Here is a 15,896-nt window from a genome sequence, read left to right as displayed (position 1 = left end):
ATGTGTCTGCTCTGACTTGGGTAGTTTCCCTCTTGAACCAAAGTGTCATGACTGACTGGCAGCCATCTTGGTTGACCTGAATGACTCCGCTTTGTTTTAGACACTTTATGCCTTCTCAATGGGACCAATGCCAGTTTATTGGTCCCGCCCTCCATAGCATCCTCTAGGCCTTTACTTAATTACCACCCGATTAATGGAGTCTTCCTGACACCCCACCCCCTTCCAACTCTGCTCTTCTCCTTTGCAGCTCTACACAATTGGAATGACATATTTCTCTGGGCAATGATTTAGGATCTTTTCCCCTTCCTTAGGCCATAACTCTAAGAAGGCAGAGACTGTGTCTGTCTCACTCAGGATTGTAGCAAAATTTCTGGCAGTAGGTGGCAAGTGAATATCTGTTTGGTGGATAGATGGGGCTGTTCCAAGGAAGGAGGGAATGAATGAACGAGTGGGCGTGAGGAAATGAATGAGTAAAAGCGAGAATGCCTGGAGATGGTGCTGCCCCCCATCGAAAACTGGGGGACAAAGTTCAGCTCATTGGAGTTGGCCCAGAGATTCCTAGTAGATTCTAACGCTGGAGAAAGTTAATGGCGCTGAGTACTTGCTGTGCCCTGAGCAATCAGAGGGGACTTCACTGAGGCAGTGTGCGTATTTCCAGCTCCTGTGGAAGGGAGCTGCAAAAGGCAAAGGAGACTCACTCAGGAGGGCACGTGGAATCCTCTGGTTATTTGAGGAGACAGAGTCCCTGTTTGCAGGTCATTGAGAAAGTTAGAGTCACTTGGAGTGACCAGAAGTGGCCGAATTGAGTCTGAACTTCGCCTACTGCAACAATGGATGAGGCTGCTAGACTAAAACATCAGAGTCAATGGCACAGGTTTCTCCTTGGGACCTGACCTGAAATGTCACAGAGACCCTGAGTAAACAGTCAACTCAGCTTACCCAGGCCAGGGCAGCTGTCAAAGTCCCTGTTTCACTGGGACCCTATTGTGAAATAAAGCCATTGGTTTGAGGTCTCTATTACCTCCAGCATTTCCCAGGTTCAAGATTTCCAGCCTGTACTGGTTAGAGAAGTGTGCAAGCCACTTGGGCCAGAGACAGGGCCTGAGGCCAGAGGCTCAGAGACTGGAGTCATATGAAATGAGGGTGGATATGAAACTGAGAGCTTGGTGCATTTCTGATAAATCAAATAGCAAATTAGTGAATCATTACTTTATTTAGTGCACATGAGTAAATAAAGTTGTGAGTGGTCAGCAAGCCAAGGGGATGGGAGTGAGGTCAAGGGAGGCATTGTGGAGAAGATGCTGGAGCTGAGTCTGAAAAGGCCAGAGCATTGTCTGAAGCTGGCAAGGAGGCTGTGGCCATAAGCCAGAGGCTGTCTCCTGGTCCCAATGGTCTCCCACGTGAGCAGCAAGCTCTAGCAAGCGCTCATTCCACTCCCACTTGCTGTTTTGCCAGGATTACTTATTATAACTCGCAGCCACGGGGCAAGGTCCAGGTGGGCAGACCTTCCCATAGTCAAGGCCTCGCAGCTGTTCGCTAGCACCCAGAGAGCAGCGTGTCCAGATCTTAACCAGGGAGTGCACAGCCATGGTGCTCTGTGGTCTGGTCCTGGGAGCCCTGCTGGTGGTCGTGGTGGGATGCCTGTGCCTGCGGGGGCTGCTCCGGCAGCGCAGGCCCCAGGAGCCCCCTCTGGATAAGGGCTCTGTGCCCTGGCTGGGCCACGCCATGGCTTTCCGGAAGAATATGCTGGAATTCCTGAAGCACATGAGGGCCAAGCACGGAGATGTGTTCACGGTGCAGCTCGGGGGCCAGTACTTCACCTTTCTTATGGACCCCCTCTCCTTCGGCCCCATCCTCAGGGATGTGAAGAGGAAGCTAGACTTTGTGGAGTATGCCGAAAAACTGGTGCTAAAGGTATTTGGGTACCATTCGGGGCCAGGAGACCACCGGATGATACACTCAGCCAGCACCAAGCACCTCATGGGCGACGGCTTGGAGGAGCTCAACAAAACCATGCGGGACTGCCTCTCCTTGGTCATACTGGGGCCCACGGGCCAGCGTCCGGATGCCAGGAGCTGGCAAGAGGACGGCCTCTTTCACTTCTGCTACAACGCCTTGTTCAAGGCCGGCTACCTGAGCTTGTTTGGCTACACGAAAGACACGGAGCAGGACCTACTGCAGGCAGAGGAGTTGTTTGTGCAGTTCCGCAAGTATGACCGCCTGTTCCCCAGGTTCGTTTACTCCTTGCTGGGGCCCCGGGAGTGGCTAGAAGTGGGCCGGCTCCAGCGCCTCTTCCACGAGACCCTCTCCGTGAAACACAGCCTGGAGAAGGATGGCATCAGCAACTGGATAGCCTACATGCTTCAGTTTCTGAAGGAGCAGGGAGTAGCCCCGGACATGCAGGACAAGTTCAACTTCATGATGCTCTGGGCCTCCCAGGGGAACACGGGGCCCACTTCGTTCTGGGCCCTCCTGTTCCTGCTGAAGCACCCAGAAGCCATGCAGGCATTGAGAAAGGAGGCTGCCCAGGTCCTGGGGGAGGCCAGGCTGGAGGCCGGGCAGTCTTTCAAGTTCGAGGTCAGTGCCCTGCAGCACACCCCGGTGCTGGACAGCATGATGGAGGAGACACTGCGCCTGCGGGCAGCGCCCACCCTCCTCAGGGTGGTGAACGGCGACCACACCCTGCAGATGGCCAGCGGGGAGGAGTACCAACTCCGCGGTGGGGACATCGTGGCCCTCTTCCCTTACCTCTCAGTGCACATGGACCCTGACATCCACCCCCAGCCCACGGCCTTCAAGTACGACCGCTTCCTCAACCCCGACGGCAGCCGAAAGGTGGACTTCTACAAGGCAGGCAAAAAGATCCACCACTATACCATGCCCTGGGGCTCGGGCGTCTCCATGTGCCCCGGGAGGTTCTTGGCCCTGAGCGAGATGAAGCTCTTCGTCCTGCTCATGATCACGCACTTCGACCTGGAGCTGGTGGACCCTGGCATGCCCATGCCGCCCGTGGACCCCCAGCGCTGGGGCTTTGGCACCACGCAGCCCAGCCACGACGTGCGCTTCCGGTACCGCCTGCGGTCTCCCGCCTGAGCGCAGCCGAGAGGGCCGCAAGCCTGGCCAGGGGATGCCCTGGGGGTCTCCACCTCTTATTGCCCCTCTGAAGCCCCAGACCCCCGACCAGCTACTGCTCCCTGTGGCTTTGTGGCACCCTCTACCTCTGTCCTGGCACCTCTGTCCTCCTTGCTCCCTGGCCTCCTTCCAGACACCTCACAGGCTCATCATTGTCTCTTTAAAACTCCATCTCTCGCAGTGGGTTTGGCAGAATCCCCTTGGGGGATAACGCCCGCCTCGAGGCACAGAAGCTGGTCCCCACGAGTGGCACAGCAGCTCCCAGCTGCCCCCCACTTAATTTTTCTCAACTCCATTCCATGTCTTCTGGAAGTCATGTTCTAAAAATAGTCTTGCTCAATAGCAATATAAGGCAAGCTGCATGGGTATTTTTTAATCCATTTCCTAGTTGATACATTTTTTTAAGTGAAAGAAACAAGTAAAATTCATTTTTATGATATTTTTTACTTATTCCCACATAGCCACAATATTAGCGTTTCAACACATCATCAATATGAAAAAAAATAGCTTTACATTTCTTTTGTAGAATTGCCTTCAAAATCTGGAATGCACTTTTTTAAAAATTTGAACTTATTGGCATGACATTGGTTAATACAATTATATAGGTTTGGGGTGTACGATTCTATATATAATACATCATCTGCGTATTGTACTGTGTGTTCAAAACTCTGGCGTGTCCTTTTTGCCCTTGAGGCACGCCGCGGTTCCGGCCAGCCACATGCAAAGCGTGCAGGAGCCGCCTGCGGCCGGTGGCTGCCCCGGGAACAGCGGGTCTGCAGAAAGGCTGCCTTCCATGCAGATGTCATTCCCTCTGCACCCACCTGCAGGCCCGCGGTTCACCCTGCTGTCAGGCGCTGTTTTCCAAAAGCACCTCTAACTGGCACCGTTTCATTTTCCAGCTTCCCATTCCCTTCACACACCTGACATTTAAGGTTTGCTACAGTTGGTCCCCCAATTTTCCACGCAGTGCAATCCAACTTTTTCCCAGCCTTTCCTGGTGGAAATGTCTGTAAAGTGTGTTGCTTGCTTTTCCTGCCAACCCCAGTGCCGGCTACCCCTGAAGCCTTCTTAGATGTGACCCATCCCATCCCCCGGCCTCCTGTTCCTGTGGCTCCCCGGCACCTCCTGTGGTCCTAGCGCATCTGCTAGGAGTCCTTGCTCTCCGTCCTGGTTTCCTCCTCCTGCTCCTTCCCCGTGCTGGAGTCCATAGGACCTGGAATCTTATCCTTTCATCTCCGACCCCCCCAATTCCCCAGATGCAGATTAAATGATATAAACCAGACTTCCAGTCTCGGCTAGTTTACTTTATGCCCTCAACTCATTTCCTTCCCCTCCCTGCCTGCCCTCAGCTTTCCGGCACATGAACTAGAGACAATCCCTGTCACCAGAAGTGCTTACCAGGGCTGGGAGGGCTGATGGCAGGACCCTGGCCAGGGCTGGGACTGTGGCAGCAGGTGCAGGGGTCCCTGCAGCACGGACCCCCTGCCAGCATCACCCAGTGGGGCTTCTCCCTGCTACCCCCTCCCACATCTCTGACCGCCTCCTCCCTTCTGTTGAGGTTGCTTGTTCCACACTGAGTTTTGCCAGGAAAACAGGCCTGAGCTGAGGACATCTGCCCAGGCATCTGCATGGAGCCTGATAGAGGTTTGACTGGTTAAGAGAAGACAGGATGCCCCATCCTGTTCCACATGGGGCACAGGAGAGGGACAAGGGGCCTGCAAAGCTGGGGGTTGTTCACACGGGGCTTCCCAGCCACCTGCTCACAGAGCCAGGCCCTGGGCCCGAGCAGCCGTGGGGTGGAGCGAAGTGGCAAGGCCTTCCCATACCTCCTCGACCCTGCGCAGACCTCGGTGCCGCATCCTGTCCTTTCCCCCACGCCCAAAAGAATGCGGACCGGGAGCCCGGCCTGTGCACAGGCTGGCGGGGAAGGCCTGGCAGCCGAAGTCCACTGAGTAAGGGCCAGAAGGTCTCAACCGACAGCAACTTCGTGGAGCCCTCACAGTTGGAGGGTGAGCCTGGGACCCAGGGAAGCCTTGGCGGGTCATGTGTGGGGTGAACACAGGTGTCCCATCCCACCGCCAAGGATGTTCCCCATGACAACGGGCCTCCCAGGAAGCAGGGAGCACCCAGAATTGGAGTGGGCACATGGAGGCCAGTTCCCCCACTGGCACCCGTGGTTCCAGGGCCCCTGCATGGGGACAGCTGGAGACACCCTCTGCAAGGGCCACTCTTCCTTCGCCGGCAGCAGGAAGACTGAGACCCGCAGGGATGCACCCCGTCACCTCCTGTCTTGACCCGCCAGTTCTGTCCCCAGTTCCTCATTTCTGAACCAATCTTTCTCTCCCTCAGAGAAAAGCCCACCGTGTGTATTCTCTGAGGATAGCTTATAGCTAAGCAAGTCAGGCATGACATGCTGAGGGTGGAATTCCAGAACTTGGGGAAGAAAAGAGGTGATTTCCTAGGCAGAACTTGCCCTGCACGCTCTCACCGCCCTTCACAGGGTGGAGGGTGGGCAGCCCTGCTCCCAGACAGAGCCCTGCTGCCCCTCACCGTGGGCCGCCCACAGGTGGCATGTTGCCGGCGCCTCCCGACCCTGGGGCCACAGCCAAGGCTGCGATATTAAACAAAATAACAACACTATTTCCCTGGCTGAACTAGAGGGGCAGGAGCAGCCTAGTGGGGGGCGGGCCTGGGGTTTCTCTGAAGATGGGAGTGAAGGCTGTGACCACTGTGGCTGTTGGGTGCCGAGTACTGGGTTGGCCAAAAAGTCCCCATAAAATAAGACACGTTTTTCATTTTCACCAGTAACTTCACTGATGGATATTTTGAGTGTGTCCGCTCTCTCCTGCTATTGGCTTCTAGTGGGGAGAGGCCAGGGGTGCTGCTGAACATCTCCCAATGCATGAGACGGCCCCCCAGCAAAGAGTTATTTGGCCAAAATGTCAGTAGTGCCAAGAAGCTTTGCAAACCACTTTTGACACGTTTGATCAGTCACAGTGCCTTCTCCATACACTGCACAAGTATTTTATTTGCATTTCAGTTGTCTTTTTACCTTTCTTGAAATAATAAAGCATACTGTGCCCAAAAAGTTGTGTATTTTCATTCATCTTAAATATTGAAATGGCCATACAAACACTTCCACTCATGATGACAACAAAGACAGAGATGGTTCGCCTCCTCCCACAACCACATCAAAATTACAACTAAACTATAGAACAACCTGCACTCAGAACCATCAGAAATTGAGCTGAATGGAAGTCTGACAACCACACAACCTCTGGCTACAAAAACCAGGGGGGACTGAGTCAGTGGCAGAAACTTCTGGAGCCCCAAGCAGTTCCTCTTAGAGAACCCACACATGGACTCACCTACTCAGGCTCACTCTCTCTGGGCTCCAGCACTAGGGTGGCAGCTTGAAAGGCCCCAGTGGTACACAGGGAGAAACTGAAATGTCTGGCGTCAAGGTGAGCAGAGGCCGTTGTCCCTTTGCTAAGCCTTCCCCACAACTGATCTAGCAAGCTGGTGCCATATCTGAGACTCCATCCACCTGGCTAACACTGTTTGCTTCACCCTGGAGATCCCCTGAGACTCCACCCCAATGAAATTACGGCCCCACCCAAGCATCTTTTCCACACGAAGGGCTGGCCTTGGCTCACGATTCACAACTTCCTCAATCCTTTTAAACAAGCAACAACAGGCCTCTGTGAGCCCCAGGCCCAGCACCAGTAGCAGCCATCTCAGATTGCTTTACAGCTCAGACTGGGTGGCGCCAGGCAACACAGGTGCGGGGAGACCTTGGCCTCCACCACTGGGGAAACCCTAGAGACTGCACAACCAGTGGGCAGCTACAGACATCACAGTGCCACCACCCTGCCCCTGCACAGCTGATCTTCCACAGAGGGTAGAGGATGATGGTCAGTGGTCACAGCCAGTCCTTGCAGCTGACTGGACTGGGTAAATCCCTCCCATTGATCTGCCAACAGCAACCAAGACTCAACTACAAGAAGAGGGGTTACTCAGCCCACACAAAACACATACCTCAAGTACCCATCTTGGGTGACAGGGGAGGCTGTGCCACTGGACCCTACGGGACACCTACTACATGAGGCCACACTACCAAGACACGGAGTCAAAGCAGCTGTACCTAATACACAGAAACAAACATAGGGAGGCTGCCAAATGAAGAGACAAAGAAACATGGTCCAAATGAAAGACTAGATCAAAACTATGATCTCACCTTTAACGGGAAGCTAAACAACAAGACAAACAAGCAAGCAAAATAAAAACAAAGACACTGAAATAGAGAACAGGGGGACAGAGACCAGAGGGGAGAAGGGAGGGAATTTCAGGGGAAAAGGAGGAGGGATTTAGAGGAACTAGTATAAAGGACACATGGACAACAACTAAGGGGGATGGAAATGGGAGGGAGGTGGGGAGCACAGAGTGGGGTGGGCTGGGCTGGGGGTAATAGACAGAAAACTGTACTTGAAAAATAATTAAATTAAAAAATGTAAAAAAAAAATAGAACAGGACACACACACACACACACACACACACACACACACACACACACACACAAACCTCCCGGCAGGAAAAAGAGTTAAATAGAATAGAGATAAGCGATCTGTCAGATGCAGAGTTCAAAACACTGGTTATAAGGATGCCCAAGGAACTTAGTGAGGACCTCAACAGTATAAAAAAAAGATCCAGTCAGAAATTAAGGGTACACTAATTGAAATAAAGAACAGTTTGTAAGGAAACAACAGTAGAGTGGATGAAGCTGAGAATCAAATCAATGATTCAGAACATAAGAAAGCAAAACACAACCAATCAGAAGAACAAGAAGAAACAAGAATCCAAAAAAATGAGGGTAGGGTAAGCAGCCTCTGGGACAACATTAAGAGGTCCCACACTCACATTCTAGGGGTGCCAGGAGGGGAAGAGAAAGAGCACAAAAAAAGGAAATGTATTTGAAAGAAAAATTCCCCAATGTGGCGAAGGAACTTGACATACAAGTCCGGAAGCACAGAGAATCCAAAAAAAGATGGGTGCAGAAAGGCCCACTCCAAGACACATCATAATGAAAATGCCCAAGATTAAAGATAAAGAGAGAATCTTACATACAGCAATAAGAAAAGTAGTTAGTTACCCACATGGAGTTCCCATAAGACTGTCAGCTGATTTCTCAAAAGAAATTGCAGGCTAGACCAGATTGGCAAGAAATATTCAAAGTAATGAAAAAGCAGGGCATTATAGCCAAGATTACTCTACCCAGCAAAGCTATCATTTAGAATCAAGGGCAGAGAAAGAGCTTCGTAGGCAAGAAAAAAACGAAAGGAGTTAATCATCATCATCCCATTATTGTATGAAATGTTAAAGGGATTTATTTTAAAAAAGGAAGATAGACTTCCACCAAGATGAAGGCATAGGTGGAAATGACGTGCTTTCTCACACAACCAAGTTTAGAGACAACTAAATATTAGCAACAGAAAACACAGCCAGAACACAGAAAATTGAACTTTTCGGAAGTCTGTTAACAACAAATTCTTCAGCCTGACCGGTAAGAGGGGCGAAACCAGCAGCTGGCAGAGCGGGGTAGCACAGGAAAACTTGGTCAGACGGACTCAGGCGCGTGGAATCCAGGCGCAGGGTTGGACCTGGTGGGCAACTCAGTGAGCAACCTCGGGGGAAACAGCAAGAGAGCAGGGCTTCTGGTTGAATGTGGTCGTGCATTCGTGCGTGGATAGACAAGCGAGGGAGTGGGCGATTAAACAGGACCCAGCGGGTCCCCGCGGCAAGCGGCAGCAGAGGGCCCCGCCATTTCCCCGCTCTGACCCCACCTCCACATACAGCGTCATAACCCAGCGACCTGAGTGGCCCGGCCCTGCTGAACCACCTAAGGCCCTGCTCCTCACTCAGCGGCGAGAAACAGCAGAGGGGGCCGCCATTTCCCTACTCTGACCACGCCCCCACATACAGCATCACAACCCAGCGACCTGGGAGTCCAAGGCTCCGCTCCTCATACTTAATAGGTGAGAACAGACCAAAAATGGCTCAAGAAGATCTCAAAGCCCCAGAGCCTATAAATCTAAGCCATGAAGAAATAGCAAAACTCTCAGACGCACAGTTTAAAATACTGGTCATCAGAATCCTCACAGAACTGGTTGATTATAGCCACAAATTAGAGAAACATATGAAGGCGAAACTAATTGAAATGAATGGAATTGCACAGAAAACCAATAGCGATGAAAAGGAAACTGGGACTCAAATCAATGGAGTGGACCAGAAGAAAGCAAATAGTGGCCAAACAGAAAAGAGTGAAGAAGCAAGAATTCAAAACAATGAGGAGAGGCTTAGGAACCTCCAGGACATCTTTAAATGCTCCAACATCCAGATTATAGGGGTACCAGAAGGGGGAAAGGAACAGCCACCAGTGGAAAACTTATTTGAACATATAATAAAGGAGAATTTCCCCAATCTGGCAAAGGAAATAGACTTCCAGGAAATCCAGGAAGCTCAGAGAGTCCCAAAGAAGTTGGACCCAAGAAGGAACACACCAAGGCACATCATCATTACATTAGCCAAGATTAAAATGAAGGAGAGAATCTTAGAAGCAGCAAGAGATAAGGGGACAGTCACCTACAAAGGAGTTCCCATCAGACTGTCAATGGATTTCTCAAAAGAGACCTTACAAGCAAGAAGGGGCAGGAAAGAGGTATTCCAAGTCATGAAATCCAAAGACCTACATCCAAGATTGCTCTATCCAGCAAAACTTTCATTTAGAATGGAAGGACAGAGAAAGTGCTTCTCAGATAAGATCAAATTCAAGGAGTTCATCATCACCAAGCCCTTATTATATGAAATGTTAAAGGGACTTACCTAAGAAAAAGAAATAAAAAAAAAACATGAACAGTGAAAGGACAGCAAACTCACAATTATTAACAACCACACCTAAAACAAAAGCAAACTAAAAGGACAGCTAGATCAGCAGTGGAAACATAGAAATGAAGATCTCAAGGAGAGTTAGCAACAGGGGAGTGGGAGGAGGAGAAGGGGGGAGAAGGTACAGAAAATAAGTAGCATAGACAGTAGATAGAAAATAGATGGGGGGGCAAGAATAGTATGGGAAATATAGAATCTAAAGAACTTGAGACACATGGTCATAAACTAAAGGGGGGGGTAATGGTAGGGATGGGGGGTAGGGTGGAGGGGAATGAAGGGGGGGAATAGAACAACTGTAATGGCATAATCAATTAAAAATTAAATTTAAAATAAATAAATAAATACCAAAAAAATAAAATAAAGGAAGATAAAAACTATGAACAATAAAATGGCCAAAAGTACTTATGTATCAACAATTGAATCTCAAAATCAAACAAAGCAAACAGGAAGAACGGAAATAGAATCACAGACCCAGAGAATTTTTTTTTAAGATTTAATTTATTTATTTTTAGAGAGAGGGAAAGGGAAGGAGAAAGAGAGGGAGAGAAACACCAATGTGTGGTTGCTTCTCATGCGCCCCCTACTGGGGACCTGGCCCGCAACCCAGCCATGTGCCCTGACTGGGATCAAACCAGCCACCATTTGGTTCACAGTCCAGCACTCAATCCACTGAGCCGCACCAGCCAGGGCCCAGAGAGCATTTTGATGGTTCCTCGATGGGAGGCGGGCGTGGGGGAATGAATGAAGAGGTGAGGGGATTAAGAATTACAAAGAGGTAGTTACAGAAACTGGTCCCTGGTTCCAAAGAGGTTGGGGACCACTGCAATCAGTGATAGGAGGGCATGACGATAGGAAACAGAGGTCAGCTGGGCAACTGTTGCAGCAGTTCAGGGAGTATGATGTCCTGGAAGGAGTGAGCGGATGCTGGTGATGGCTGAGAGCTGAAAACTGACCGCTGGGCTTAGCAACATCGTCAGTGAGACCCTTGGAGAGAAGAATTTGGGTGGATGCCCAACTGAGCTGGGTCCCATCCACTCTCATCAGACTATAGCATGGCCACTTGGGCTTCCTTTTCCCTCACACCCTCCTTGTTGGGGGAGTCCTCAGCCTGCCTCTCCCCAAGGTCATTCACGCTGGTCATTTCTTCTTGGCCAGTGAGGTTACTACTCTCACTACAGCTGGACAGTGGGGCCTGGGGAGGGCAAGGTGCATGGTGCCACCCGCACACCGTGGCCAGGGAAGCCTTCAGGTACGGAAGAAAGCAGCGGGCGGAGAAGGCGTAGAGGACAGGCGTGAAGCAGCAGTGAAAGAAGGCAATGGTCTCTGTCACCTGCAGTGCATAATCCAGGTACCGGCTGACCTTGCAGTCCCATAGGACTTTCAGGTCCATCAGCGAGTGCAGAAACAAGACCAGGTTGTACGGGAACCAGAACAGGAAGAAGGCCACCACCAGGGCGATGGCTATCTTCAGAGCCCGGCCCCGGCCTGGGGGCTTTAGCCTCACCAGGACCGAGACGATGCGGGAATAGAAGAAGATCATGGTAAAGAGTGGAAGGAGAAACCCCAGAATGTTCTGCTGGAAGCGCAGAAGGAGCTTCCAGAAGGTCCCGTGCCCCCCGAAATCCGGATAGCAGTTCCACACGCCCTTGGGGTTTTCATGCGTCTGCACGAAGATCATGTCGGGGATGGAGACAGCCAGGGCCACAGCCCAGACCACGACAACAAGGACCCAGCGCTTGACCCAGGCCCTCAGCCTGTGGTGGGCCCGAGCGTGGACGATCTCTAGATACTTGTCCAGGCTCATGCAGCTAATGAAGAAGATGCCACTGTAGAGGTTGATGGTATAGAGTGTGCTCACCGCCTTGCACAAAAAACTCCCAAAGATCCAATGCCAGGCCACGGAGATGACCCAGAAGGGCAGGGTCACCACGAACAGGAGGTTGGAGATAGCCAGGTTCAACAGATAGACCTCTGTCATCCGCCTGCGAGGCACGTACCGGAGCAGGACCACAAGCAGAAGGAGATTCCCGCCCAGGCCCAGCACAAAGACCAGGCTGTAGAAGACCGGCAGGAAGACTTTGCTGAAGTACAGCACCTCGTCCTTTCTGCAGAGCAGGAAGGCCTCCAGGTCCAGGTAGTCCTCGTAGTCATAGAAGGAGGTGCTGTTCTCAGAACTGGCGACCTTGGTGGTGAGCAGCGGCTGAGAGGGGGCAGTGGTGGCCATGCCGGGAGGATACGCCCAGTCCTGGAGCTCTGCCAACCAGAGAGTAGTGTGAGAGACAGACGGTGAAGCCGGGCAATCCCACCTCTCTTAACCCCATTTCTACCGCTCTGGGACGTCCAATGGGCTCCTCACCTCCACACCTGCAGCCCAGCAAATATGAGCACAGGTGCGGGAGCTGAGCCTATCGCTGACTATGCCACCTCAGGTAAGCGACTTGGCCTCAGGTGTTCTCTTAGTATCCACTTCTTTCGTTCCGGTTAACTTTCCTCCTTCATTGTTTAGAAAGACCGGTACTGTCTTTCCTATTTTTCCCTATTATTTAGGGCTACCAATTCATCTATTTATTGTGTCTCCACTCTCTTCCTCATGGGTGGCTTTTAATTATTTCTTGTGTAGCTTATGTTTGTTTTTTAAATGAGAGCTTCTCTTCACTGGGGCTTGTTTTACCTATAAATGTCTGGTGTGCCCACTCTGGCTTTGAACCTTCCTTCCTTCCTCTGAGAATTTCCCTTGCTTTTATTTAAAGACTTCCAGTTATAAATGTTGTTTTAGATCAACATTTCCTTTTACGTTTTACATTTTATTTTAACCAGAATGTTTAGGTTTGTAGCAGAAAGTTGTGATCTATTATGTGGATAGATTCAGAACAGCTAAACTTTTCCATCCCTCGGTTTCCCCATCTTCAAAGTGATAACAATACCAGCGCCTACTCGTGGGTTCTTGTGGGACTCAAGTTTCATGTGAAGCACTTCCAGTGCTATGAAGAATGCCCAGAACATAGTAGGTGCTCAGTACCTGGTAGTTTAAATTACTGCTTTACTCAGACCCGGGTGGACCACCTTCCCACCAGCCTCCCCTCCTCGCCTGGGTCTTTAACTGAATGGCATCGCCAGCGCCTCAGGCACCTGAGACCAAAATGTGAGTGGCAACCCAGATTCCTTCCTCACCGCCCTCAACGCCACCCGGCGGCCTTTGGAAAATGTCCAGTCTTTCGAAGTCCTGTAAAAATATAGACCTGATATTCTTTTAATAAAATTAAGAGAAATGTATTATACACATAGGAGTCGAAAGAGATGAGAGGGAAAAGCCAGGGAATGACGGGCACAGGATTCAAGACGACAGCTGCCTGGGCAGGAGAAGAGGCGTTAGACATGGACGAGGGGCGAGAAATAGAGGTGGGAGGAACCGGCTGATCTGACCCAAGTACCTTTATATGATGCTGTGCTGAGAGGTGGGCCGAGTCAGGGTCGACTTCAGCACCGGAAGAAGGCAGGAGTGGGGTTTTTAAAACAAAAAGCATGAGGTTTGGGGGGCAGGGATAAGGGAGGGGTTAGCCTCTTGTTCTTACGGGCGGGTGCCTCAGGGTCCAGGATGAGTCAGGACAGCGGTTTAGGCAAAGGGCAGGCTGTTCCCAGGTACTGGAGGGTCAGTTGGCCACCGGCTGTTGTGGCTGATGCCAGGTGTCTATTGTGCATGGTAGGAGACAGTTTGGATTAAGCCGCAGGCTACCAAGCGAGTCAGGACAACTGAGTCATGGCCGGCCCGAGGGTGGAGACTGGCCTGACTGAGTCAGGAGCACTCTGGCGGGCTGGGGAACCGGCCTGACCCTTTCAACCCAAGCTGCTCTTTCTTATGTTTTCAAAGCCAGGGATAAATAGGTGAAGGTCTGTCTTCTGGAACTGCTTCCCACTGGGAGGGGGCGTAGAGCTGGCCCTGAGCACCTCCATGAGCTGTTCTTGCTCTTGCCCTGGTTGATAACAACGTTCGGGACGAGTACCGCCCTGATTGGTTTTTGAACTGCTCCAGCCCGGAGGATATAAACTCTACAAGCAGGTTAAAGATGCACAGTCAGTCTGAGCATCAGGACAGGAGTGTTGAGAAGGGAGCCCATGGAAGCCAGGAGTGAGGACTTATGGAGGGACTCAGATCCTTGATTTTAGAAGCAGACGCCAGTGTACCCTGAATGCTTTGTTGGACCTGACCTGATTTGTTAACGTAGAAACAGCACTCGTCTCTGGGGTGTAGCCATGTCCCTCCTTCTGATGCTGCGAGCAGGTCTAGGGCCCTTGGCTCGGAAGGGCTACCCCTGTTGGGGAGTCTGGGTGATCCTGGAGTGCAGCTAGGGTTTTCCCTGTCTTGGTCGGTGCCTCTGCTGTTTCTAGAGATAACTTGGTGATGAACACCTAGGGAGGCGCCACCCGCCACAGCCCCGGCCTTGGAGAGGACTCCTAGCACCGCTATCGTGGGGATCAATGGGCCGACCCTTCTGAATAAGAGTCCCTGACCCGCGAGGGGAGTGAGGCATTTTCCCATGCGATTGACACGTCAGGAAGAAGGTACCCCAGGGAGCAGATCCCTGACCATCTTGGGGGGCAGGGTCCACTAGACCCGTGATCCACAAATCCAATATAGCCCTGAAGAGTGTTTCTCCAGGATACTCTGCAGGGGTGGATTTCTGCAGAAACTCTGTATCCTGTCCGCAGAATGGGCTGGGTTTCCATGGAAACATATCTACTGCTAACCAGTGTTCTAGTCCTGGAGTAATAGTTGCCCCAGTATTCAAGTCCTGTGCAGCTAGGGATGCTGTGCCTGGGGTCAATGGTGGGATTTTGGAAGGGTTGGTCTGCAAATTCAGAGAAGACAGAGCCCTGCCTTTCCCATAATGAACTCCCACAGTGCGATCTCGGTACTGGGGGAGAAGACAGTCCTGGCCCTCTTGAGAAAGAAGGTTGAGAAGCTAACTTTTCTGGCTGGCCTGCCTTTGCAGTAGGTGAATGTCTATGTTGGAATTGTGCCAGTGAGAGTCATGGGAAGTGAATATGTAAGAAAGCAGTTTTGTCTCCAGGATTCTGGATTCCAACGACCCCAGGGTTTGGTAACCAGGTCAGGGGGAGTCTGGAGATGTTTCTGAGAGAGGGTTGTGGGATTATGAAGCTCCATTGGCACTGGTTTGGGTTAAGTGAGCCAACTGGGATTCCCTCACTCCTTTGACTGATGATGCAGAAGGGAAAGGTGGCATGCAAGTGACTGATGACGTGCAAGAATAGGGGACCCTTGGGAGAGTGCCAGTACCAGTGGGCAGAAAGGTGTCTGGTAAGACACCAGACTGCAAGAGACATTACCCTACTGACCTGGCGGTAGGGGTTGGACATACCCCCAGCTACGGGCGGAGAGGCAAGGCCAGCAGCAGTAATTTAACTTTAAGAAGTGGGCTATATGAACTGCTATGTTGAAAGAGGGGTCTGGTAAGGGTGAATAAGAGAGAGGAGGGAGTAAGAGTAAGAAAATGCCAGCTAGGTCGATCTAATTCTAGCCACGTGGAAACTAGTTCCCAGGAAGAGTGCTGGACATCCCCTGGAGGAATGCATCCCATAGTACTTGGAGTACATTGTACTTGGAGTACATTGTACTTGGAGTACGTCCTGATCGGTGGAGTGCTGTGGTGCTACCTCAGCTACCTCTGTGCAGAGGTCATAGAAGGTCTGGACGCGAACTGAGGGAGAATCCTTGCTGCTCCTGGGAAAGTGAAAGGTGTGGATCATTTGGGGCATTTGGGGAATGCAGAGGGCTTCTAAAAGGACAAGAACAGTTATAATAA

General features: G+C 51.3%; 2 protein-coding genes across 6 annotated transcripts in view; one reads left to right on the top strand and one right to left on the bottom strand.

Moving 5' to 3' along the window:
- Positions 1-1,490: 1,490 nt before the first annotated feature.
- On the top strand, positions 1,491-4,433 carry LOC119051535 (5-beta-cholestane-3-alpha,7-alpha-diol 12-alpha-hydroxylase). The gene has a single exon (XM_037148373.2). The coding sequence runs from the start codon at positions 1,588-1,590 to the stop codon at positions 3,091-3,093; it is 1,506 nt and encodes a 501-aa protein (XP_037004268.2). The 5' UTR covers positions 1,491-1,587; the 3' UTR covers positions 3,094-4,433.
- Positions 4,434-10,575: 6,142 nt separating this feature from the next.
- The window catches only part of ACKR2 (atypical chemokine receptor 2), a 43,625-nt gene continuing 38,304 nt past the window's right edge, over positions 10,576-15,896 (bottom strand). For all 5 annotated transcript variants that reach the window (XM_053669426.1, XM_053669425.1, XM_053669423.1 and 2 more), the window contains one exon: positions 10,576-12,327. In XM_053669426.1, the coding sequence (XP_053525401.1) occupies positions 11,120-12,298 (1,179 nt within the window). In that variant the 5' untranslated portion in view covers positions 12,299-12,327 and the 3' untranslated portion in view covers positions 10,576-11,119. The remainder of the gene's footprint in view (positions 12,328-15,896) is intronic.

This window comes from Artibeus jamaicensis, unplaced genomic scaffold (genome assembly GCF_021234435.1).
Source record: "Artibeus jamaicensis isolate MK-2021 breed Jamaican fruit bat unplaced genomic scaffold, CSHL_Jam_final contig_519, whole genome shotgun sequence".
Lineage (NCBI taxonomy): Eukaryota > Metazoa > Chordata > Mammalia > Chiroptera > Phyllostomidae > Artibeus > Artibeus jamaicensis.
Note: the sequence above shows the minus strand (reverse complement) of the source record. Positions and strands in the feature narration are given on the sequence as shown.

Excerpts from the sequence above, each read along its gene's own strand:
- LOC119051535 (XM_037148373.2), top strand. The coding sequence starts at position 1,588 with ATGGTGCTCTGTGGTCTGGTCCTGGGAGCCCTGCTGGTGGTCGTGGTG.